Here is a 25,444-nt window from a genome sequence, read left to right as displayed (position 1 = left end):
GATGGTACTTCAAATTTTTAATCTAGAGATCACCAAACATGTGAGTGTGGATAGAAATGGGAGAAAATCTAAGTGTCGAGTCCTAAGATTTCCAACATTTAGATGTTAGGAAGAAGAAGAAAAATCATCACAAGAGACTGTGAAGAGAGGCTCATGGATTAGGAGGAAAAACAAGAGAAAACGTAATCACTGAAGATAAGTGAGAAGGGTTTCAGAAAAGAGGGGAGGGGCCACTTTGTCAAATGGTGTCCATAGGTCAAGTAAATCGAGAATTGAATATTGACCATTGGCTAAAACAATGGGGAAGTTTGGGAATCTCGATGGGAGCAGCTTCTTAGGAATGGAGATGAATTGTGTTGCCAGTGTGTCTGCTTGGCCATCTCAAACCACAGAAGGTTCGCAGACAAAACAAGCATCAAAATATCGTCCCTTCCGCCTTTAGTAAGTGGGCGATATTGCTGAAGGAATTTAGCCATAATGATCTAGGGCTCTGCTGTCACAGAAGCAAAGTTTATATGCCCAATGCTTCAAAAGGCCCAAAATTCAAAACATCAGAGTTTAGAGTAGGGAAAGGTTTATTGATTGAGAAGGCACCAACCAAGAAGATGGATACCTCAAATTTATCTTCAGAAAATACAGAGTTCAGGCTTCTTTTATGTCAAAGGAAGGGTATACGGGAGGGGCAAGAGATGATTGATGATCGCAGACATCTGGGTACCAGCAGGAGTCAGAGGAAAATTGTGAAAATTCTTTATTCTTAGTATGTTGATTCTAGTTGATATGAGTCCAGTCATGAGGTTCCTGCAAATCTTTGATAAACAATCATTTTTGTATATACTTTCTCATCTCCTCTGGAGAGGCACCTTCTGGTAAGGAGCTGTTTTTGTAAAACTCAAGCTGCAAACAAAATTCCTCTAATGATTAGCATGTCTGTATGCAAGAAGCTATTAACCTGAGATGGACAGGGGAACGAAGTAGGTCTGATGGAGGTGAAGTCAGAGAGGCTGAGCATTTCACTCCCTCACACGGCTACTCTCAGAGTATGGTCTGCAGGCTCAGCAGTGTCAGCATCGTCAGAGAGCCTGTCAGAAATGCAGCAGCTAGAGTCTCATCCTGAATCAGAATCTGCATCTTAACCAGGTCTATAAGCAAATGATTCATGTGCACCTTAGAGCCTGAGAGGCACCAATCTGTGACCTTTGTAGTTATCTACCACTGCTATCATCTACCTTCTACAAGAGCCTTTCTTGTCAAACATTCTTTAACAAATTAATAAAAAAGAAAATAGTGCCTACACTACATATGGAGACTGAGAAGGATGCATTAGGGTCTGGAACAGAAAAAACCTTGACAGAATTATAGTGACTATGTCATTTATAAGCGCCAAAATTTTTAAATTTTTTTGTTTCTATTAATATAGGCCATCTGTTGTACTGGAAAAAATATAGGCGTTGTTGTTAAACAAACTTGGATTCTAATCCTGGTTCTGGCAGTTATTTTAGGTATAACTTTGGGCTTGTTAAGCTCTCATCTTCAATTTCCTTGTCTGTATAACAGACATAGTATCTTCTAGTGTTCTGACAAAGGACTGTGCAGAAGACATCTAAAAGATTACCTGGCACATAATAGATGCTTAATAAATAAAAGTTGTGATTACAGTTGTAGGGTATGTTTAATTGTATAGTAATTTCTCAGTTTGTCTTGAAATAATTGGTAAGGTCAGAAAAAGCACAGGATGAACAATCAAGAGCTTGTATCCTGAGCCCTCCCACGAATTTGCTATGAAAATTGAGCTCTGTCCCTCAGTTCTCATATCTGGGAAACTGAGGTAGTTGAGTTAGATGGCTTTAAATTTCCTCTCTACTTCCACATGTCCTTGATTCCAGCTGAGATTTATGTTATACTCTAGGTGTATTTGCAGTGAACTAGAGTTTACGTAACATTAACACTGGCAGTAACATTCAGTTCTGTCCTTTGCGACTGGAAATTATTTAAAGGGTGATTACAACGAAGCATCATTGAACATCGACTATTATGTATTGTAACTATTAGGTCTGATTACATTAGTTTGTAATGCAATGTAACCAAAATGCATTTATGTCTATAACTTAGATTTAAAAAACAAAACAAACAAACAAACAAAAAACGACAACAAAAAACTAGCCTTGTAGATAGGACTACAAGAAGAACTTAATGATATTTTTAAAACTGTGGGAAGGTAAAAGGCATAAAAGATGTCCTTCTCCCTCTTTCAAATATAAGAATCTATGCAAATTTGAGCAAATATAGAGGCCACCGGCTTTGTTTAGACTTCCCCATTGATAGTGGAGATTCAGGAGATGTATTTTACTTGTACTAACCTAAACCTTTCTTGATGTATGTAAAACAGAGCGACAATCATTGGTATCAAAGCTCGTGGAAGAAAGGGCAAGTCAGCTCTGTGATTTTCATGTGTGTCCATTTCAGTGCTGTGGAACCGTTCACAATGGCTGTGAGTCTGAAATGGATCCCTCCTGTTGCAGTCTGCATCTGCTCATGGAAAGGATGAAAGGAAAGGACCTACAGCTCTTAGAAATGAACAAAGAGAATGAAGTATTGAAAATCAAGGTATGACCGTAAGGAGAAATTTCGATTTTGTATTTTGAACCTTTGAGCCAATAGGATAGATTCCTGGACCCGTGAAAACAGATGGCCACGTGCAACCCTAGATCCACACTTACATTCACATCCGTAAAGGAGCATTTTGACATGTTATAAATTAAATGTCACTGTTTTATTTTGGAGCCTCCTTTCATTATTAACAAACATCTTACAAAAGTTCAACAGGTCTGAAGTTTCAGTGGTGCAAGATGAGTAAGTTCTAGAGATTTGCTATATGACAGGGGGGCCTGTAGTTAATACTCCACCATACACTTGAAAAGTTGTTAAGAGGGTAGGTCGCATGCTGAGTGTTCTTACTGTAATAGATTTTGAAAGTCTTTACATATTTAACAAATATCAGAGTATTCATAGTTAAGAGTCTTACTATTTTGTTTCATTAATCGATTGTCGAATGCTTTGTATTTTTTATTTATTACACATGCTTTTTACAGTGAATATCGTGGTTAGGTAAGTCTTCGCAGCCCTTCTCCATTATTTCTTTAGGTTAAATCCTGGAAAGATAAATGACACGTTAGCTTTATTGCCTTGACAACTCCAGGCTTGTCTCACTGCTATTTCAGGAAAATACATCTGTTAGTACTGTCACGGACAGTGATGATAAAATGCTTGTAAGGGAATACGCGGATAGGGCACTGTAGAATTCTTTGAAGGGGCACAGATATGCAAGGAGCTGGTCAGGGCAAATCCACCCACCTGACAGCCCGCAAAATAGGGGTTTCTCATTTTACATTTTCCCCTTACCAGATAACAGCATTTTTTCTCCTATCCATTGTCTGCAAGGTGCAAATGGTTCAATTGCAGCCTCTGTGTTTTTAATTGCCCATCGAACTGTTCTGCCTTAAACCTTTTTTACTGTAAATGTCGAAACATGCACAATGACTTTTATTTTTTTTTGAAGCTGGAAGCATCCAGAGAAGCAGGGGCAGCGGCTTTGAGAAACGCGGCCCAAAGAGTACTTGAAATCTATCAAACGCAGTCTGAAGACGTTAGAAAGAAGCATGAGGACGAGAAACACTTTCTCCAGGTACTGAGCTGCTAGCGATGGGGGAGCCGAGCCCCAGTCATTTCTGCTTCCCTTTTTGGAGGAGTTAGATGCAAAGCAAGCAATAGTCACGTGACTTGGCAGGCCCTGGGAAGGGCAGGAAGCCCATTTCTGTGCGGATCAACTCTGGCCCCTGCTTAGCGTGGAACCCAGATAATGCCACGCTGCTTTATGGCCACTCTTATTCAGAGCCCAGCAGAGTACAGGCCACGGAGGAGGCTGTGCCCCCTGCCTAGACATCAGGGCTGTCCCAGGAGACACTGGCCAGTGACAGCTCTTCTGGTTCTGCCTTTGACGAAGGAGCCGACCCAGGTTGAGTCATTCCACCTCTTGGATTGGATTTCCTGGTCTTAAAAATGAAAGAATTGGGCTAGATAAATAGTTTCAAATGTTTTTGGTCCTAGGAAACACTCTTCAGATTGAATAAACAAAAACATGTGTATATGTATACATATTTACTTCAACATATATCAATATTATATATTTCATATATATACACAAGTATATAAATTACAATATAAAAACATAAACATGTATATGTGTTGCATATATTATGCACACATACACATATGTTTTCCATTTCTTTTTAAATCTGAAGTATATATTCTAGGACCAATAAAACTTTACCTGAAAATTACATTCCGGGACTAGAAAAGGAAAAATACATGTGAGGGTGTGAATGTGTGCATGTGTGTAAGTTTGCCAAACTTAAAACAGGAGCGCTCGTTCATGCCGGGGCAGGGTGCCCGGATGTGTGCCCGCTCACGCCCTAGGAAGCGCAGTCAGAGAACACAGCAGGGAATCCTCCACTAAGGTGACACGCCTGCATGTCACCTCCGGCTGTGGTGGCGACGGTGCTGAACTCAGGGGCGTGCAGGGTGCAGACGAAGAACCCAAGTGAAGTGAGTGGGCTTGCATGGACCCCAGTTCCCTGTGTGAGTGGTGGGCCTGCGAGACTGGGGCGCTCATGTCTGCAGTCGGGGGGCCTCAGCCCCACTCTGGAGTTGCCTGGCAGGAGTTCCCACCTGGTGTTTTCAAGGGAAGCCAGACACTTTTTTTTTTTTAAACTGTAATGTCTCAGGTTCTATAAAAAACAAGGTATGTGTGCATGTCAGTTGCAACACGCTCACCCTTGAACTAACTGCAAAAGGTGAAGACTTCTCTGGTTTTCAACATTATTGCTGCATGCCTGGACACTGTGGGATAAGTATTCTGCTTTTATGACACTTTCTGATTAAAAATAGAACACTCTTTTTAGTTGAACTCATAGGTTTTATTTTTGTTTCATGTAAGTTTTGTTGAGAAAAAGTCAAAAGTTTTACTTTTCTTAAATTAGTATTTCTCTTTCTCATACCAGTTCAGATAGTATGCAAATATAAACATTCTAGAAATAATATTTGTATATTATTAATTTTCCATTATTTTGGTGGTGTTTCGGTCCATCAGGTTTATTTTGAAGGAAAAACTAGATTCAAAAAGGAAATTTAAACAAATGTTAATTATTAAATTTTTTTTGGCTACTCAGAAAATTATAGTGAGATATAATACCTGTATAGATTTAGTGAACTAATAGTCTGACAACCATTTTTCTGACCAAAGGTAAACAAACTTGAAAAAGAACAGAAATTGAAAGAACAGCTTGAAAATCTGAATCAAGTTGCTGAAAAGCTCGAACAAAAACATAATCAAATTACAGCTTTGGAGAACCTTGTACAGAGAATGGAAAAGGTAAGTGACAAGAGAATCAAAGGGATTTCTTCCTACAATTAAAAAAAAAAAAAAAGCAAAAACACTAAGATAAATTAGATAACATTAATTAGAAGTACTCTTTGCAAATACTAAGACTTTAACAAGTACTCAAAGATGTTAGTTTCATCCCTATACATTTAATATGATCTGTACTGTTAGTGATTTACCTCTCCACAAATATTGCCATTGCCATTATCTGTCACGTTCTTCTTTTAGTAAATGTATGACTCAAAGGGGAACCAGGTGAGGCTGTGAATGGAAACAATGGAAAAGATCACAAAGTCCACCTATAACTAGTAATAATATAGCGGATCCCTATAGTCATAGCATTTTTGTGTTAGTCAGCCAACTGTCCGTTATTGGCTAGTCATGTCCACTTTAGGTTTGTAAAATCCTACAGCTGCACTAGGACAGATAGAGTTCACATTAAGAAAAGAAATTGGAACTTTCAAAAGAGATTTAGGGAAAGTAATAACAGAAGAAAAAATTATTAAAAGTTTCTTGCTGTCTTCTTTTAAGTAGCTGATTCTCCACATATATACAAAAGATGAGCATAGAAATTTAATTATGCATCCCTTAAAATTTAGAATTCAGACAAACCAAGATATTTTAAAATATATATATATATATATATATATACTGATTTTTTAATAGCAAAACAAACTAACAGAAAATTGGCATCTCTGAAACTGAATTGGGGGTAGATAAGAATATAGGCTTTGCTTCTAGTGAACATTTTCTAATACATTTTTTTATTTATTAATTCCCTGATTTGCCTCTGTTCCTCTCAGACTTAGTTCATGAATCTGCCTGTGTTGATGCTATTTTAGTGACGTCACTCCAAAAGCGTCACTTTTCATAATAGTCATGTTTCTTGCCAAAGGAACTTTGATTAAATTTTAAATATTTCCCAAAATTTAATTTATAACACTGTGTATTTGGCTGAATTTGTAACCTTAATGAAGGTACTATGAGGAAATAATGAAAATTAAATAAGCCTAAACTAACTGAATCTACTAATAATAGTACACAGCAACATCTGTGTGGTGCAGCGGGTAACTGAGTGTTATACACCAGCCAAATCACTGTGCTAGATGTCGTCGAGCAGCTGGTTTGTCCAAGCGTGACCATTTATAATTATGATGTTTTAGACACACTGTAATGTTTGGATGAATACTTTGTAGTGTTAGAATATTGGTCATATAATCAATAGTTTAATAAACTATGACAGCACAAAGAATGCTTGTATTAGGAATGAAGGACAATTCTGGAAAGCAAATAGGTTGTTTAACCAATCAACTCGATTAACCAGTGACATTTGAATTTAGACTTGCAGTCACCTGCAACTCAGCAACACTGGGGCAGATTTAGTGGCTAGCTGTCAGTCCCTGAAAATTAACAAACAACAGTGGAAAATAATTTCTATTTCCTAGAAACCCCAGGAAATCTGTCCCAGATGTGAAATCTGGGGTATATTCACTTGACTATTTATTTAACGAATATTTGAGTACGTATCACGTACCGGGCAAAGCTAGAGGCTAACTGTCTATTTGTGAATGAACCAGATATAATCTCTCCATGGAGATTACAATGTAGTATGTCTGGGTTATGTGGAAATCAAGGAATGTTCCTGATCTCCCATCATTCATTCTCCTAGCGGCCCTTAGGAGATGTCCTCCTCACTGAAAGTAGTGTATGTCCCCTGGAAAAAAGTTAGGTAGCTTAGATACTAACAGATATTTTCAAGGAGTGATGATTTAGCATTTGTCTTGGTATTGACCCATAACAGTGGGCTGTCTCTAGGACTCTGTGACGGAGTGAGTGGGCAAGATGCCCAAGGTTCAGCAAGGCCTTGCAGTAACCTTCCAGAATACTCTATGTAGTCCAGTAGGTTTTATTCTCTATGGCTTCCTAGGGTGGACGTCCTATCAGAATGTCTAGGAGGCAGAGAGAGGTAGATAGGAATGGAGTTGAAGTGCAATGTGTAAAAGTTGTGTTGTTTTATTTTGTAAACATTGTTTTAGTTTCAAGATACTTTATATTTGTAAAACAAACAAGTAAATAAATGAAACTATAAGAAGCGAAGCTGGGCAGCATTGTCTTGGTTTAAGGAGAGACTGAGGATACAGGCTGTGATAAGGGGTTTCCAAAGTGGAGAGTGTGTATCAGAGTGAGGGGAGGAGGTACTGAGACTTTTGATTTAGTAGGAAAAAGACATGAGTTCAACAAGGAAGTGAAAATTAAAAATGAATATCCACAACAAAGGTTGATAAATACCACCCTGCTAGTGGGTGCCCCTAGGAGAAAGATTCATTTTCTACTCACTTGAACAAGCCACTGCTCCAGTAAATAGCCATTAGTGGTATGAGATCTGGTAATGAACACATTACTTAAAACCTTCACCATCTGTCCCCCTTTAATCAGGAATGCAGTGAGAATGAATTCCATAAACACAGTGATAAGCCAGCAAAAACGCCCAGTAAGAACATTTTAATATGGCATATGTTCCTTTTGCTAGCAGTGCAATTCTGTTGCACCATATTTGTTTTCTAGTGTCATTGATTTAGCTCTATTAGAATTTTAGAGCTCAGAGGTGCTTTTGAGATCACCTAGATCCCCATCATCATTTTATAAATGAGGACAGCGTAAACACGGATCATTCCACAGTCGTCCAGTTACCAGTTTACAGCCCTTTCCATTATGCCCCTATCTCCTCTGATGCTGGATAAAAATGACATCCTTGCTTCATAAGTCATTTAGATGTTAACATTTGGCAATGATTTAAATTGGCTCCTGCTCCATTCTGATCAATAGAGCTGGGGAACGCTTCAGCTCCCCAGAGGTATGGTTTGGGAAGAGGGCATTGTCCACTAGGTGGCGCTGTGAACGCCTCTCTCTCTTTACGGAAGACACCGTCCTTGACAAGGGCTAGCTGGTATAGTGTGATTTTCTGTGCTGTCAAGGAAGCATTCAGACATCAAGCTAGATGAGAGACGTGGCTAAAGCAGACTATTTCCACATCCAGTTGTCTGATCTGCTAGAACCCTGGTTGCGAAGTTCCATTAATCAAGAGTAAGTCCATTAAGAAGAATGTTAAAAACCATTTTCCTGCCTACAAATTCAAAATATATTATCAGCAGTGTATTTCTTTGGTGGTACAAGTATTAAAATAAGCTTACAAGGCATATCTATGACCCCTTGGAAATAATTTGAACACAACCAGGGCTATACCGGAACAATGTGACAAAATGCTACAGGAAAAATTTGAAAAAGATAGTATAATTTAAAAAATAACAGCACATAAGATACGAAGCATTTGGCACCTTCAAATTATTACATATCAAGGTCCTAATATGTGCTAGAGAAGCACATAGGCCTTTCACATATATTACCTTCAATCATCCCAATTTTCAATATAGAATTATCCACATTTTAGAAATGTTCAAAAAATCAAAAACATGACTCATACAAATATAGAATAATGCATGTCAGATGTTTTATTCAAATCATTAGTTAATGAGGGAACCAGTAAGATGGCAAAACTGGTTAAAATAAAATATTTTGAGAAACTGGCTATTTATAGGCATTTTTAAAAAAATAATATAGAATAGGTTTACTAGGTTAGATACTTAGCTGGTTAGAATTCTTTAAGGCAATTAAAGAATTATCTTTTCTGTCAGGCAGAAATCTATAGAGTAACATTTAACTTCAAAGTCAGGGCTCTAATCAAATAATAAATAATAAAAGTTAAATACAGAGAAACCCAAGAGAATTAAATAATCCTTGTATCAGATTATTAAACAGGGACCCAATATGACCCACACGCTATGTAATGTTTTAATTTCCAACTTTGGGTTAATTTTTATTAACAGCGATAAGGTCCAGAGAGGTTAAAGCTTTGGCAAAAATTATGCAGCCATAAGTTTCAAAGCGGAGTCAGTCCCTGTCCACAGTCCTTCCAAAGCTTTCGCTCTGCAGCTCTGCCGTATATTTCACCTGCATAAATACTGCAGCAGGAATGATCGTAAACAGTGTTGTAAAAAAAAAAAAAAAAAAAAAAAAAAATCTCTGATCATCAAGTATATAAAAGAACACGATCATCCCAGCTTGGGTTTTCATGGACTTGTCAGTTTTCGTTTTGGATGGAAGAGTTTGGCTTAATGGTGACATTAAGGCATTTCTGTACATATTCTTTCAATTTCATAATTTTTCTTACATCCTAATCAGGAAGTGATTTTTATCATTTGTGGCCTTGATCCTTCATTGCTCTTTTTCCGCTTTCCGATAGATGCCATCTAGATAGGTGTCAAGATAAGTACAATAGTGTCCTTGGATACCAGCGACTCAATGTAATGGAGGAGAAGCACGTGTAAAGATGGGAGAGCCAATGCCTAGAGATGGACAGGCCGTCTGCGTTTTGCGTAGAATGAAGAGAGGCTGGAGACATTTTACTGAGCAGGCTATGTGTCAGCAAAGGGCTAAGGAAGGAGCAGAATCTCTAGGCAGGAGAGGGGAGGAAAGACAGCTGGTCTTGACCTGACATGAGCTACGTGAAAACTCTACAGCCGAACGCCTGACCAGGCTGCCCGGTAACAGCTCCATATGAAGTTACCTCTTCAGCTCAAGATGTATCGGTATGAGCAGATTGCCTTACCACAGGCACACACACAGAGAAAGAAGGGGAGAGAGTAAGAGAGACAGAAGCAAAAATTATGTCTGATTTTCTCCTAGGAGAAGAGAACACTGCTAGAAAGAAAACTATCTTTGGAAAACAAGCTGCTGCAACTCAAATCCAGCGCTACCTGTGCTAAAAGGTCTGTGAATCTACCTCCTGAGGAAAACCTGTTCCTCATCCCCTTCCTCTCCTCTGGTCCACTGGCCAGTGGACAGAAGGCTATACCAACCCCCACCCCCAAGGAAACAGAAGGACCGACAGTGCAGAAGATGGGGAGAACTCCTGATTCACGGCCCGTGCCTCCCCTTCCCTACCCAGAGTTCACTGAGGCTGCAGGGAAACTGGCGGGAGGATTAATCCTTCTGAAGATGGAATGAGCTTGTCCCCTCCATGTTCACCCTTGGTGACAAAGGGGATTCTCTAGATGTCCTCGTTCTCCCTATGTTTCTGATTTTGTTAACGGGCCTCTGCCACAACAGGCATTAAATCCACCAGCCACAAGTGGAATTTGTAGAGTGACGGAAATACTGAGAAAAATATTCTTCGTTCTTTGCGAGTACTTACAAATACTCATAATCCACAGTCCTTAGTGTGCCCTGGGGTGAGGCTGGGTTTGTGGATACCACAACTGCTTTACCATTCAGCCACTGTTAGAAAAATCCTCTGGAGTATCATGTAATAACTCATATCACATGACATTTTCGGTAGTTTTCCTTCCCTTTTCTAATCTAAGCCCACTATAGTCATTATGTGTTTTGATATAATGTTCAAAATCAAATCTATTTCAAGATCTTAGTTCATCCATCTTGAGGATATACAAATTTTATTCTCATTTATTCAATAATATATGTTCAAACATCCCTCTCTCGTGGTCTTTTGATTTTTTTTTCCCCTGTGTTTTTTTTTTTCTTTCCTATTATCTTTCTTCCTCTTCCCATCTCTCATATGCCGTGCCTTCTGTCTGGTTCATATACATTTTGACCACACATGCCAAAGCCCAGAATTGGCTGACCCTGGTGATTGCACGAACATATCAAAACACATTGGGGTACCAAGTTATCGATTCCCCCATATTCTCCCCTGTGAAGCGAAGAAGCTTATAGCCCCAACAGGTGGACTTCTGAGAGAATGAAGGAATTACTATGGAAGATATCTATAGGTCTTTAGAATTACTTACAAATACTTATAACTTAATTCTAAATAAATCTGTGGCTTACTTTATATTTTTTTTCTTAAATAGAGAACTTTCCATGAAGCAGAACTACTAGCTGGTACAATGAGGCTTCCATTAAGAGTCCAGACAGTCTGAGTTTGATTTTTTTCTTTAAAAAACTGATTTTTTTTCTTTAAAAATGATTTTTTTTATTGCTAATAGGGTTTTTGTCAGTCTTTGAGCCAAAAATGTAACCATTATAAAAACCAAACTGATCTATTCTTTCAGTTTTGTTACATATAAACAGTTGTTACAAGGAATTCTCAGAAAAAAAGCTCTTAAAGAGGTTTAGAAATATCTTGAGGGAAATGGATGTTTTGTGTTTCTGGAAAGGTGTTTGAACATCCAGGCTTATGTAATTCTCATAGATTATAGGTATCACAAATATTTATCTTATTACTTTTTCTGAGCTCTGTGTAGAGGTATTCAGTTTGCTAATAGACAAAAAAATAAAATAAAATCGGTACAAATCAACTCTTGGTTAAAGCAATAGAGACTTGGCTAAGCAACCATGAATAAAAGTGATTTGTGTTCAGTTAAGATTGGAGCGATAGGGCCATAAAGAGGGTCCATCTCATGGGAAAACAGGAAGACCTTCTTCCTTTGACAGCTGATGAAGTTTTTAGAACCCACATTATTTTGTTACTCTCATCCAGTCATGGGCATGTACGGTTTCACCCTTCTCTTGTTCTTCCTGTAGAATTAATTAACTTTTCCCACTATTTTCCACCAGCTGGTTTACATCCTCTGTATTTTCCTTTTAGATTCCAGAGGAAAGAGTCTGATTGGCCTAATAGTATTCTCTGTATTGGGCAGATGGATCATGTCGAACAACCCCTACCTTGTCATCCAACCAGAAACCTTTGGCAGGCACCCATTCCCAGTCCCGTGGGTGACTTCTTCTTCCTCGAGGAATAGCCTAGGGCTGCTTCCCTAAGCAGGGGCTATGGGTGATTTAATTTTCCGTAGGCATAGATGGTGGGTTTGACAGGCACCGTGACTTTCTCGAATTGCAGTGAGCTCCCTTCTGCCATTCTGATAAAAAGATTCGGTATGTTCTGACTCGGCATTTTTAATGTTAAAAAACATCCCTGAAGATGATAACTCTTAACATTTTAAAACTCAGAAAAAAATGACTTTTTTTTTTTTTTGCATATGGATATGTATGTATCATTACAATAGAGTAAACTAATCCTCACAAGTACTTTAGTGAGAGTTAAAAGATTTGGTAGAAAGATTTTTTCTTAACAAGTTTAACTCTGTATTTCTACTATCATCACTACTAAGCAATGCATGTATAGTTCCTTTCAGTTTGTAAAGTAATCCCAACTTCCTTGTTTAATTTCATCTTTCCTTCCAAGGACCTTTCAGGGAGGGACAAGGAAGGCTTCAGACTGGTTAAGTGACTTGTCAATATTCCTCAGCTTCTCAGAAGTTGCCGAGCTGTGAGTCTTGGCTCTAGTATTGTCAAAACAAAGCTTGTCCTCCTTCTGCTATGGAAGAAATTTTACCTTCTTTCTTTGGAAATTTCTGGAGACCTCTAAGACTGGTTTCTTCAGTATCCCGTATAACTATGAGCAGAAGGCAGGCTTCCAACTAATCCCTCTGCCCTGTGGCAAACACACAGGCTCATTTTATAGTTATCCTTTGGAGTACACATTTGAGGTTTGTAAAGATAAATAGTATGTTGGCTCCTCTCCCGCCCACCCCACCCCCACCCTCTCCCTCTCTCTGTCTCTTCCTCTCTCCCGCCTTCTCTTTCTCCCTCTCTATCTCTCTCCCTCCCTCCTTCCCTCTCATATAATTTATATGAGCTATTTAAGGATTGCAGATTCCTTAGAGAAAGAAAGAGGGTATCTTGGAGCTGAGGTCGCATGTTAAAGCATAGCGTTGTTTCTTAAATTGTACATTTACCTGTGGTAGTTTAGATGGCTCTCTCGAGCCCCCAATTTAGTGCCACCAATGAAAATAATAATGGGGAAGATTTTGACAGGCAATAGTAATACACGTTCCTGAGTTTTGTTGAAACGTGAGTAGAGCTACACCTACGTCTTAGCTTATTTTTTCATCTTAGTCTGGCTGAGAAATGTAAGGACCCGGCGGCCCCTTCTGTTCTTGCGGTTGTGATCCTCAGCTTCTCCCTTTTTCACTGTCTAGCACACTAATGCAGAGACGTCCGAAAGCCCATTACGTCGAGAAATACTTTTCTTCTATCCTAAATTCTATTTCAGATTTTACTTATTTACAGTGATTTTTTTTTTTCTTTTTTGGTTATACTCTCGTGGAATACATGGGGAAATTTCCTAAACTGCGAATTTTGAAGAACGTGACATCTACCCCCTTCCCGCCATCCTCCGGCTCACTGTGCTCCTAAAGCCACTTATTTCCCTTTGGTCTCAGAGTTTTGGGTCATCATAGGTCACAATGAGACCATTGTGGCTTTTAGAGATTTTATTATATGTTAATACTTGCCATTAACATTCTAATGACATTTTTATTTTGTATTTTTTTAATCGGTTTATGAGATTATGAACACTGTATGAATATTCAAAGCCAGCCCGCCTCTGCAAAGCATCCCAAGTTCTTTCTCGTTATTTCCCAGGAAAGTCCCGAGTCTGACGGCTCTTTCCTCCTTTTTCTCTTCTCCTTTTTCCATCCCACTGGGGCAATTTGGAATCAGCACCAGCCACGGGCCAGATCGCTTTTTGCCTTCTGTGCTGTTTCGATCCTTAAATCCTCAACTCCTCTTTTTTGTGACGCGCCTCTTCAAGTCACTTCCTAGTTTTTCTCCTGGGGTACCTGTCCTACTGATTTTCAGATGTTCCTTATGTATTCTCAGTACGGTGCCTTTATTAGTCATTTGTGTTACCAACATTCTAAGGCTGCCATATCCATGCATATTTGATTACTAGAAATTTTTAATTTTTGTCTATTCAAACTTGTCAGTCTTTCCCTTTGTGGTAAATACTGTTTTGAGTTTTATGTTTTGAGAAATCTTTCTCTATTCCAAATTTATGAAGATGCTCTTCTATATTATCTCTGAGAGGCTTTTGGTTCCCCAGTGTTATTCACAGTCTACATGGACTTTTTCTTTGCTATGAGGTAAGATTGGAATCCATTTTCTTTTTCTTTATTTCATATGAATATCTGATTATCTCAGAATCTTTTGTTGAAAAGACCATTCTTCGTGTAACGTTCTGCAGAATGATCTTTGATATAAATCAAATCTATTGGTCTATCTCTGTGATGTATGTATATATGTAAAATGAAAGTGTCATGGGCTTAGCATAATTCGTTTAATCAGCTTTCTATTGGTGAACATCAGATTGTTTTTATTTTTTATGCTATGAACAATTAACTACATTTTATAAACATTTTGTGACATATATGTTGTATAAATTGTATAGTACATTTAGAGTATAAATTACTTCATGGGGTAAATAAGTAATCACTATCATTATATGTTATTTGTACTTGTACAAGGATTTCTAGAGTTTTACAGAAATTATTTTTTTTACCGTAAAAAAAAAAAAAAAACGTTTTATTAAAACTTTCTCATGCAAAACTAAAACAAGGGAAGAAAATTAAAAGACTATCTTAAATGTTGCAAGTGACCTGCAAATTGCTTGGCTTTTAGAGACTTTATTATATGTTAAAAGTTACAGAGACAACCTAGGTGGTTCATTGCTGTGCTGCTCAAAGCACACAAAGCACGATCCGTGGCAACACCTGGAGCACGTTGGAAATGCAGAATCTCAAGCGCTAGCCCAGTCTCTTGGATCAGGATGTGCACTTTCACAAAATCCGTGATGATTTAACAAGATCCTCCAATGCATGTTAAGTTTGAGAAACAATTTTTAGTACATGGTGTCAGACAGAGTGGAGACTTGTCTTTTTTTTTTTTTTTTCAAATGAGAACATATTCTGTAGTGTCACATGAACTTCCATGGCCTTTGTAATGTTTGAAGAGGCTGTAAAAATCAGGACTGTGAGGGCATTGGATGTTGGCTTCTAATTATAAAATCTTAATAAGCTAAAATGATGTTAACATATTACTTTGTGAAAGCTGATTTCCCCAAAGCACCTTCACTTTACCTCTGTAAGTCTGTAATATAATCTTTAAAGTAGTAGAGGTAGGAATTATTGTATCTGCTCTACTGAGGCTTAGGAAGGTGTGTGACCTCGAAATCACAATGCCCCCGAGTTTGGCGATCTTGTCACAGTGCATGTTGCCTCATAACTCAGATAATAGTGGCAAGAAGAGAAATAGTCAAAAAGTGGAAAATCAATTCCTGTTACCTAAATGGAACTTCAGTAAAGTATGAATAATCTAAATTCAAACTTCACCCATTTTTTTTCCCCACTGGTTGGTGCGTAGATTCAAAATATTAGCTGGAATTTAATTTCCTCCTTTATTTTTCTTGCTCTACTTACAGGTAGCAGAATTACCAAAAGTAGAAAGCCAAATAAATAAATAGATAGATAGATGATAGATAGATAGATAGATAGATAGATAGATAGATAGATAAAGAAATAAAGAAAGAAATAAGAAAGAAAGACAAATACAGGCAATCCATAACATATACTAACTCTCTATCATTGGAGATTGGTTTCTGATACATATGTAAAGTTCACATCAGTGGCCCCATGTTCTAACCCTGCTGTTCCCATGTATTCTCATGGGTTCTAGGCCTGTGGGTACTCATGAGCAAGACAAACTAGATATGTCAGTGCTTTGCCAGGCTCAACACAACTTGACTAATATCTGAAGGGAGGGGAGTCACAGGTGGCTAGAGATGAACTTTTGACATGAATCGATATTCTCACACAAGTTCATGCCTGATCTATTTAGTGGCCACGTTGTGGTTGTTTATCTTCAGTGCGTCTTGTCTGGCACATGGGGTGCTGGGCGTCTTACTCACACAATGCCCGGAAGTAGCTAGCGCATGAGGAGAAGAACCTGGGGGAAAAAAAAAACAGCTGTATAATGCATGAGCAAATCTTTTCCCTTTATTCTTCCTCTGCATTTCCAGTTGCCAGGACCTTAAGATGCAGATATCCCTTCTCCAGGAGCAGATCTCTCACCTGCAGTGTGTGATTCACTCCCAGCATCAGAACCTTCGCAGTGTCATCCAAGAGGTCAGATTAATCAAGCGTGCTTCTTTGGTAGCTGGTATGTTTACAGTGAGAAGATTGAATACAAGTGGCTTGCCTGGACTCTACAAGCAGTGAGATTTATTCCCTACAGACACTTTCTTTTTATGTCCATGCAACAAGGTTCTGTTTTCAATTCCTTCTTTTGTCTGTATACCAACCCCGGAAGTGTTGTGGGGAATTTTGTTGGACTTCTCTTTAGATGTTTCAGTGTTCTGAACCAGGTGATATACTCTCTCCCTTTGAAGATTTTGTGGATTAGAAGATTCAGCCTTTTCTTGAGAAAGGAATGATTGATCAGTTTCATGTAAATTAGGAGGTGTGTTAGGACAGGGATGTCACCTGGCCGTTCTCTGGGAACATCCTGACCAGTGAAAGAGACGAGGTCCTGGCAGTGGGAGCTGGATGGATGGCGGTTTATATACTCAGACCATTTACTTCAAGCTTTGTATTGGCCTTGGTTTGGGAGGTTTGCTTTAGACTTAAAATCAGGCTTTCATTCATTCATTCAATCATTCATTCATTCATTTTACTACCTAGTATTTGTTTCCAAAATTCTAAATAACTCAAATACCTTCCTAACATAAATGTAGCATTTGCGATTGCTTGGTTAGGACCTCACCAAGAGAATTGACTTGTGGTACTTGAGAGCCAGAGAGGACTTAGGGGCATCCCACATTCTCGTTTTACAGATGAGAACGCCGAGGTCCACAGTAGTTAAATAACAGAGCTGGTAGAAGCAGAGTTGGCCTTGGAATCCAGATTTGTCCTTTCCTCCTGCACTGTTCTGACCTTCATCACCCACCTCCCCAGTTCCACGCTGCATCTTGGCGGATGCTTTTCGTCCAAAGCAAAGTAGGCTCACCTCATGATGCTGCAGGTTGACCAGATCTCTGCCTCAGGGAGGCTTCCCATGCCAGGCAGTGGCCTTGCATCGTGTCTCCTGGCCTCTGCAGGATGAAAACGTTATGTGGCTGAGACACAAAAGGATGACCAATGCTGCTTTCTACAAACACACTCCTGCAGAATTTGGTTGAAATGGGTTTTTTGGAGATTAAAGTGTTTAACAGCACCATCGACATGTGCTCATCCACAGGCGCCAATTTGCCCTCCTATTTTTTTTTTTTTGTAGTCTCCTGAGTTCGCTAATGCTTTCGGATTTATTTATTTTTTTATTGGATAAACCAGTTAGCCACAGAAACCTGTACACTTTCTGGCTCAATTTTCTGTTGTCTGATAAGATATTCCCAATTGTGTTTCCCAATTCTTAGATGGAAGGATTAAAAAATAATTTAAAGGAACAAGATAAAAGAATTGAAAATCTAAAAGAAAAAGTTAATATACTTGAAGCCCAGGTAAGGAAGGAATCTGTTATGTATTTCAATGTGAATGTGAGCATGTGTGTGTGTGTGTATGCGTGCGTATGTGTGTTCAGTGTATCTGTGAGCCTATTATGAACATCGTGCATGTGTGTGCTTGTGCATGATGATATGCCAGTGTGACATTATGTTTGTATGCGAATGGGTGTGTGTCTGTGTGTGATTGTGTGTGACTGTCTGAGTTTCTATGTGTGAGTCCATGTGCATGTGTCTGTGTATATATATATGAGTGTCTTTTTGGGAGTGTATGTGTGTATCTTCTAAGCATAAGAAATTATAGTTTTGCAGGTATTCTTAATAATTATTAAAGTATTAGTATTAAACATTATTTTATTATATTATTAGGTTATTAATATTAAATATTATTAAGTAATTATTACATTTCACCCAAAATTTTCCAGAATACTTGTTATATTGGGGAGGCTGATGATAACTTCGCTCGATGTGGTCTTAAATCAGAAGCTCGATTGAGGCCACTCCTGTGTGAATTTAGCTCTAGAGGCAGGTAGCCAGGTGTGCCGCCTCCCAACCTGAGGTGTGCCCTCTTACCTCTTCTTTCTTAATTCATATCCATGAAGCTTCCAAGATTTGCCTCGTGGCTTACTCACTTTAAGAAGCCTCCTGTACTTTCATTTTTTAGTGTTTTGAAACTTAAGATAAAGCTTTATAATGTATTGTAATGAGACGCGCTTTTCTTCCTGCTCCCTGCTCCCCTTTGTCTAGAGAAGGCCCTTTTAGCCTCTCAGCTGCAGTGTTAGGCTGATGGCGCCCCTGCCTCACAGGAAGTGGGGTGAAGCCCTCACAGAAGTCAGGGTATCTGAAGACCCCACAGGTGCCTCTACCACAGCTCGACTCTGTGCTCAGTGCTACCCTTCTGTCTTTGTCAAATGGCTACCTGGACCTGGTCACCTTTTCTACATCATCCCTCAGTATTTCGACTTCCTGCTTGCTGTCACCTGCCAGGCTGTCCTGTCCTGTGACATCCATTGGAAACCTCATCACCCTTTGGATCATGTTCCCCTCCCCCAGGACAGGCCAGAGAAGAGATAGGTTATCACACCCCGAGCACACTTCCACACCATTCCTCCCACTACCATACTCTTCCTGCTTTCCTTCAGCAGAAGAAAAAAATCATAATGACAGAAAGAGGTTATACACATTTTTACATCTTAAATTTTGGAACCCTCACCCTGTTTTGCCATTTTTACCTTCCCAGAGGGTCGCCGTTCCCTTTATTCTGGAGGATAAACTCTTCAAGCCTCAGGCTTTCCTTAGAATCTCACTCCCTTTGGGTTATATGGGACTTTTTGTTTGATAAAGACAATGCCCATAGCTCCAGACAGCTAAAAATGTGGGGCTTGGCTCAAAACTAGTGTCTAGTCAAGTACTCAGTCGGAGCTGGTCAGTTTACATCAGGGGACCTCAGATAATGTGATCCATGTCACATCAGAGCCTCTGTCTGCCTCTTAAGCAATGTCTCTGAAGGCATCTCCTCACAGCTTTTCTTACTTAGTGCCTTTTGGCAAATGTTACTTGGTAAATATTTCCCTTATATTATTTTGTACATAACTAACATATTCACTCTATACAAATTAGGAAATAATGATAAGCAAATATAATAAGAAAATCATTAAACATACCGTCCATGGATAACGACTCAACCCAGTTCTTAAACAACTACTTTTACATCTTGAAAATTTGTGCCAGGCACTGAGCTGAGTTCTTTACATATTTTTATTTCAGAACCTGTGAAGAAGGGACTATGATTACACCTGTTGTATGGATGAGGCGATTAGGCACAGAGATGTTAAAAGCTAAAGGAGGTCATGTTGCTACTGAGTGTGTTTGTAATTTCAGAGACAATAGTCACTCTCAACTGGCTACTTTTTGTGTTCTAATAGAGGGGCTGGAATGACAAGGAGTGGTATAGGCCCGATCAGAAGCATTAAGCACGTGGCTGATAAATGTGCCAACTATGTGATCTCTGCACATTTTTTTTTTTTCAACTTTAGAATAAAGAACTAAAAACCAAGGTGGCGCTTTGGTCTGAAAGTCCTAGGACAACTGTGTCTACGGCCGTCTCTACAAGGTGAGGCCTTTCTTCTCCTACCCCATCTGCCTTTGCAACATCTGTCGAACACACGTGAATGTTGATAGTCATCTCACTTGAGAAGGATTCCTGTGTATTAATGTACGCCCATCACTTGTTAACTGTCTATTTCCCAGTTCTTTGACAGTAGGAATAGCGTTAATCTTGTTCACCACTGAATCCTCAAAGCCTAACATATAAATACTTACCGAATAAATGCATGAATAAACTTAGATTTTTTTCCCCTCTTCTTTGCTGTACAACGAGCCCAATCTCAGCTTTAATACTTTCTCCAAGCAAAACAGATCATCTCCTCTATTGCCTTCGTTCTTCCATTGCTCGTATTTTCCGTGCCATAAATGAACATTTTGATTATAAATTGTTTCTATTTATTTAAATGTCCATGTCTGTATCTCAAATCAGAGAGATTGTAAGTGTCAAGAGTGAAAGGATAGCTCCTTGTATTTCATTCTATCTCCTGCATTGCTAAGGACAAGGGTCTTCGATAACTACCTAATAATGACTGAATCGAGCAATGGGAATGATGGTAATGATCCATTAAAGCGAACGAAATGATAGTCGAAACCATCAAAGTCACTTTTTACTGTCGACAGAATATGAAGTGACAAGTTGTAACAAAAAAAAAAAAAGACTTCTGGGCTGAAAGCTCATTCCCATAATACTCTGTGAAATTATCACTTAAAAGAAAAATATTGTCTGTAATTACATGAACCATTTAAAAAGTGATTTAAAACTTCCTGTTCTAGCAGCTTTTGAATTTCCCAGTCTAGTCCCTCTAGGGCAGAAGCCCATTTCTGAAACTCTCTCTGCTCAGTGCCTGAGCTGGAGAACCAGGCCTACTGCAATTAGCATCCGTCTAGGAATTCAGAGTCACCCGCCTCTTCAGAACCCCCTGCAACAGTGCTTCACTTTGCTAATGGTATATGTAATTAGAGACTAGAGAGGAAACCAAGATGAATCTAGTCTTCTAAAATCTTTGGGCCCCCGGATTTTACATTGTCAACTTTTTGGACACTAGCCCTGCGAGTTCTCATAGAAGAAGGTAGGCCCCAGCAATATCGAACGGGGAAGTGAGATGCCCCCATTTCGGAAGCAGCAAGAGTAGTCCCGTCAGTGGGAGAAAGGACGAATTGCTTAGAACAGAAGGGCAAACATGACTTTCAAAAGGAAGGGAGACTGGTCAATTTTTTGGCTTCCTTACCTGATACCATTCCCCTAGGGGCGGTGGAGACATCCACCAACCTCAGCTGTTTTGACCCAGGAGGGAATGGAGCCAGAGCATTGCTGAGGGGGAGCAGTTAGCTGTCTCCACATTGTAACTACTCCAGTGAATGCTGAGGCTCCTGCTGATACAGAGCAGACGTGTTGGACAGTGTGACTTTTAGGGCTGATTCTTTAGCAGCTGCAGTTAATTAATTGTTGAAGGTCTTTTAGTTTTCTTCCTATGACTTGAGAAAGGTCGCATGGAATTTTTTCTAATTGATATAAGGAAATTGGACTGAATTTGCCCTTTGTTTTATGATTTTTTTGATAGAAAATTCAGTATTAGTGTGATACGATGGTAAGTTACATGCTTGCAAAATAAAATAAGGCCAATTGGCTACTTTGAGAATGGAAGCGTAGTATCATTTGGTAAGTCTGGGTTCACCAACATGCAATGGTATTATAACTCTAGGGAGAAGTTGACACATAAAAGTAACCTTTAAAGCAAAAAATAAAAAGTGTGTTTAAATGTTAATCTTCGCAAATCCCTTAAATCAAACAAAATACATTTCCATGCTCTCTCTTAGTATTAAAAAACAGGTTTCTTCTCAAGTATTAGAACATATAGATGTTTCTTGGGTTGAACACCAGAAGTTCTTTGCTGGAGGTTAGGGGTCATGCTGTTAGACAACGACAAAAACAACAACACATACATTTATATACAAATGTGAGCGTGCGTGTGCAGGCAGTGAAGAGAGAAGTTCAGGCTCTGAGAAACCCACAGGACTAAAACATCCCAAGGGGATGGTTGATTTATTTCCCATCTCCACGTCACTGTGGTGAGAATGTTCACTGAGTGAAATGACAGACCCAATCCCTAACTCTCTCTCACTTTCCCTCACTCTTCCTCACCCTTGTCCTAAGACAGCTACATGAATTCACATAAGTTTAGTGCTTCCACGATGTGATTCTATTGTGTCTCATGGGAGGAATTGGTCAGAATCCATCAATTAACTGCCATCTCTTGGATTAAAGAAATTAAGTCAGACCTGGTGGTATACAGGAAGTAGAGGTGGTAATGGCGGTGGTAGAGCAATCACATCACTACCATTTAATGTGCTCCGTTTTAACGATTGTGTGGTCTTTTCCACAGCGAGTTGCAGACTGAAGGCACGACCCCCTATCTGATGTTGATTAGGCTACGGAAGTGAGCTGGCTGGCCGAAGAGCTGAATGAGAAAGATCACTGTGTGGCTCTTATTTATTCCTTGGAACAGTCTAAACTTACGTGTTAAAATAACTCAATGCCAGTGTTTGGTGGAATATTTTTATATAGCAAGCAATAGCTTTGCAGGAAAACGATACTCCAGAAAATCAAACAAATACATTCTCAAGGGAAGGAAACTCTTCTAAACTTACTAAATGAGAGAAGGCACCTGGTGCTTTCCTATGATGGAAGATGAATTCTGCTTTAAAGTTAAAAAAAAAAAAATCTGAGTCCTTTTGCAGATTTTTACTGGAACGTAGTTTATGGTCATAACCTTGACCTTTGGATAGTGGTTTTTATGTATATAAATAGAAGGAAATGTGTATAGGTATATGAATAAATGTTACATTTTAAAGTTGACTTTTGGATAATAAAAAATATCTTACCATGAGATAAGTTGTTATCCTGACCTATTATTAGTGGAACAGTTATTCTCTACTGAATTATGGGCAAGAGATGTTTCTTTTTAGCTAATTCCCTAGCCATCCAACCCTCCAAAACCTGAGAATCATGCCTGTGTTCTTATACCTTAAGAATCTACTGGTTTTGATGGGTTTTGAAATTGGTTGCTAAAGACAATCCACATGAAAATACAAAGGAATGCACTTTGTGATTCTGCATTTGTGACTAATTTTTTTTCAATATTTATTATATTATCTAAGTGAAATTGGGTGTTGGGAAGACTAGAACACAATACTGTTAGCTCGTACCTCCACAAAAATGTATATATTGTGAGTTCAAAGCAACAGTGGCTGCTGTCTGCAGCCAAGAAGAATCTGAATTCATGAATTACAATTCTGTATCTAGTGCTTTTTTGTGAAAATGTGCTTAAATTTTGGTACATGCATTCATTGCGGGTAGAGTTTGTGACTGCTATGAGTAAAACCAAACTCTAACTTGTAGAAACGCAAACACACCGACACTCAGAAAAGCAGAACACACTTTTACAGGAATAAGGGGAGACTGTAGCCTCCGTTAAGGGTGAATTACTTCAAGCCTTTTGGTCATCCGCTCTGGATGCTTTCTCAGGAAAGATGCTTTAAACCGTTCAATGTGGAATGTGAAATATCAGTATTACCTATGAAATACTTAAATGGCATGTACAAATAAGATGTAGTAAGGGATTTATAAATTCATCCAAGTACTCTAATGCTTGGAGTGTTGCATGACTATTATGTGTGTTTCATGGTTCATGTTTATATTGCTTGGTAGTTTTGAAGTTGTAACATGTAGGGCACAGTTAACCTGTGCCAGGAACAATTCTAAGCACTTTACTTGTATTGTTTTAATCCTCCCAACAACCTTCAGTAGCAGGTCAGATATTGTCCCCATTTTATAGGGGAGGGTACTGTGAGTGGTTAAATAGCATGCCCTACTGCTAACCATGGAAGAAGTATTCGAACCTTGTGACTTGGCTATTAATATTCCTTCTACCGGCTCCCTTGGTGGTCTGAGATGCTTCTCAGCCATAGAAATGCCTTTGTTTTTGTTTGCTTTTTTGCAACTTTAACAATCACAGTTTCCTCTGTATTATCCTGTGGATGAGTCAGAAACAACACTTAACTAATAAATATTATGTTACCTGGTGGACTACTCTCTTGAGAATTTAGTTCAGAAAAACTTCCCCACTAAAAATCTGCTTATTTTACATTTATTATTCATGACTTTACGCCACATCAAAGATGTTTAGGTAATAATATTTTCAGACACATATGTAGGGAAATTGGGATTGTGAATTCTGCTTCAAGATCGTGCAGTGTATTAGGAGAATTCACCTTTCACTCAATCCTCTATCATCACGCTGGGTTGAATAAATATGAGATTTGGGAATGAACCCATCTAACTGAACTGAGAACCTAGATGGTTTCCATTAGAATAACGTATTCTAAAGTCGAAAATGGAAAGACACTTACGGATTTTATTTTGGCTTCACTATATGCGTTTTTGAACATTTGATGTAATACAGATAGGACCTACTCATGGGGCCGCCAGGTTCACTTTGGAATGATCTTCAGATTTCCTGGGTATAAGAATAAGCAGTTTCAGGAGCCTAAAAAGATCTGAATTCTTAAAATACAAAAGTATCTTTTTAATAGCGTCATCAGCAACATTTATTTGTTATGTATGGATTATTTTCTATGTCCTTATCATTTTAGCTTTTATCATTTGAAATGTTTTTTAAGTAAATGTTTCTGAGTGATAAAACAATCCATGATAATGGAGAAATTTATTAGTCTAAAAGTAGAACCTAAAAATAAAGTAAAATAAAGTAGAACCACACCGGAAACACTCAAAAAGAAACACTAGTTCAGTCATGGTGTAAGTAACTGTATTTACTATACTATTTAATATAGTGAATAAGAAGGTTCTAAGGCGAACCTTTAAGTGAATACCTGAAGGTGAGAAATGAAAAATAGTTTTACTTTGATTACATATGTTGTAATTTGTCATTAAGAAATGTTGAAACAATTGATTTAGTATACCTTCTGAATAATTACTTATAATATGCCTTACAATAAAATTGATGTTATAGTTTGTGAAAATTTTGTTTTTATTTTTTACAAAATTATTATACATAAATTAACTAGTTATTGTTTATTACAATATAATTCATAATAAATTGACTGTTTTCTTCAGCGAACTGAAATTTAGGTAGCTTCCTGAATATTTTGTTATTTTCCCTGAATCCAAATTAATGGCAAAAATAACCTATTACATTTTATTCTAAATTTGAAAAAAAATACTAGCATTATAAAATTAAGAGTACACTGACACTCCTCAGATTCTTTCATATTTCTTCATTTTGAAAATTCTTAATTCTTCTCTGACCTGCAAATAAATATAGCATCCTTTTAATAGGGACCCTATTTTGATAGAGACCCAATTCATTAAGAACTGAAAATCCCCTCAGCTAACATCATAATCATTATAGTTCCCTTCCTTCCTTCCTTCTTTTCTTCTCTTATTTTTTGATGGGAAATATTAAGGATGC

At 38.4% G+C, this 25,444-nt stretch overlaps 1 protein-coding gene across 3 annotated transcripts in view; it reads left to right on the top strand.

The window, feature by feature from the left end:
- Nucleotides 1-22,756, top strand: part of CCDC68 (coiled-coil domain containing 68) — a 39,560-nt gene extending 16,804 nt beyond the window's left edge. For 2 of the 3 annotated variants that reach the window (XM_016129190.2, XM_016129189.2), the window contains exons 4-11: nucleotides 2,467-2,607; nucleotides 3,560-3,685; nucleotides 5,303-5,431; nucleotides 10,184-10,266; nucleotides 16,374-16,479; nucleotides 17,766-17,849; nucleotides 19,886-19,962; nucleotides 22,340-22,756. In XM_016129190.2, the coding sequence (XP_015984676.1) occupies nucleotides 2,467-2,607; nucleotides 3,560-3,685; nucleotides 5,303-5,431; nucleotides 10,184-10,266; nucleotides 16,374-16,479; nucleotides 17,766-17,849; nucleotides 19,886-19,962; nucleotides 22,340-22,397 (804 nt within the window). In that variant the 3' untranslated portion in view covers nucleotides 22,398-22,756. The remainder of the gene's footprint in view (nucleotides 1-2,466; nucleotides 2,608-3,559; nucleotides 3,686-5,302; nucleotides 5,432-10,183; nucleotides 10,267-16,373; nucleotides 16,480-17,765; nucleotides 17,850-19,885; nucleotides 19,963-22,339) is intronic. The other variant, XM_016129192.2, reaches the window with a different exon arrangement.
- The last annotated feature ends 2,688 nt before the right edge of the window (nucleotides 22,757-25,444 follow it).

Source organism: Rousettus aegyptiacus, unplaced genomic scaffold (genome assembly GCF_014176215.1).
Source record: "Rousettus aegyptiacus isolate mRouAeg1 unplaced genomic scaffold, mRouAeg1.p scaffold_m13_p_12, whole genome shotgun sequence".
Lineage (NCBI taxonomy): Eukaryota > Metazoa > Chordata > Mammalia > Chiroptera > Pteropodidae > Rousettus > Rousettus aegyptiacus.
This window is presented reverse-complemented; position numbering and strand designations above follow the sequence as displayed.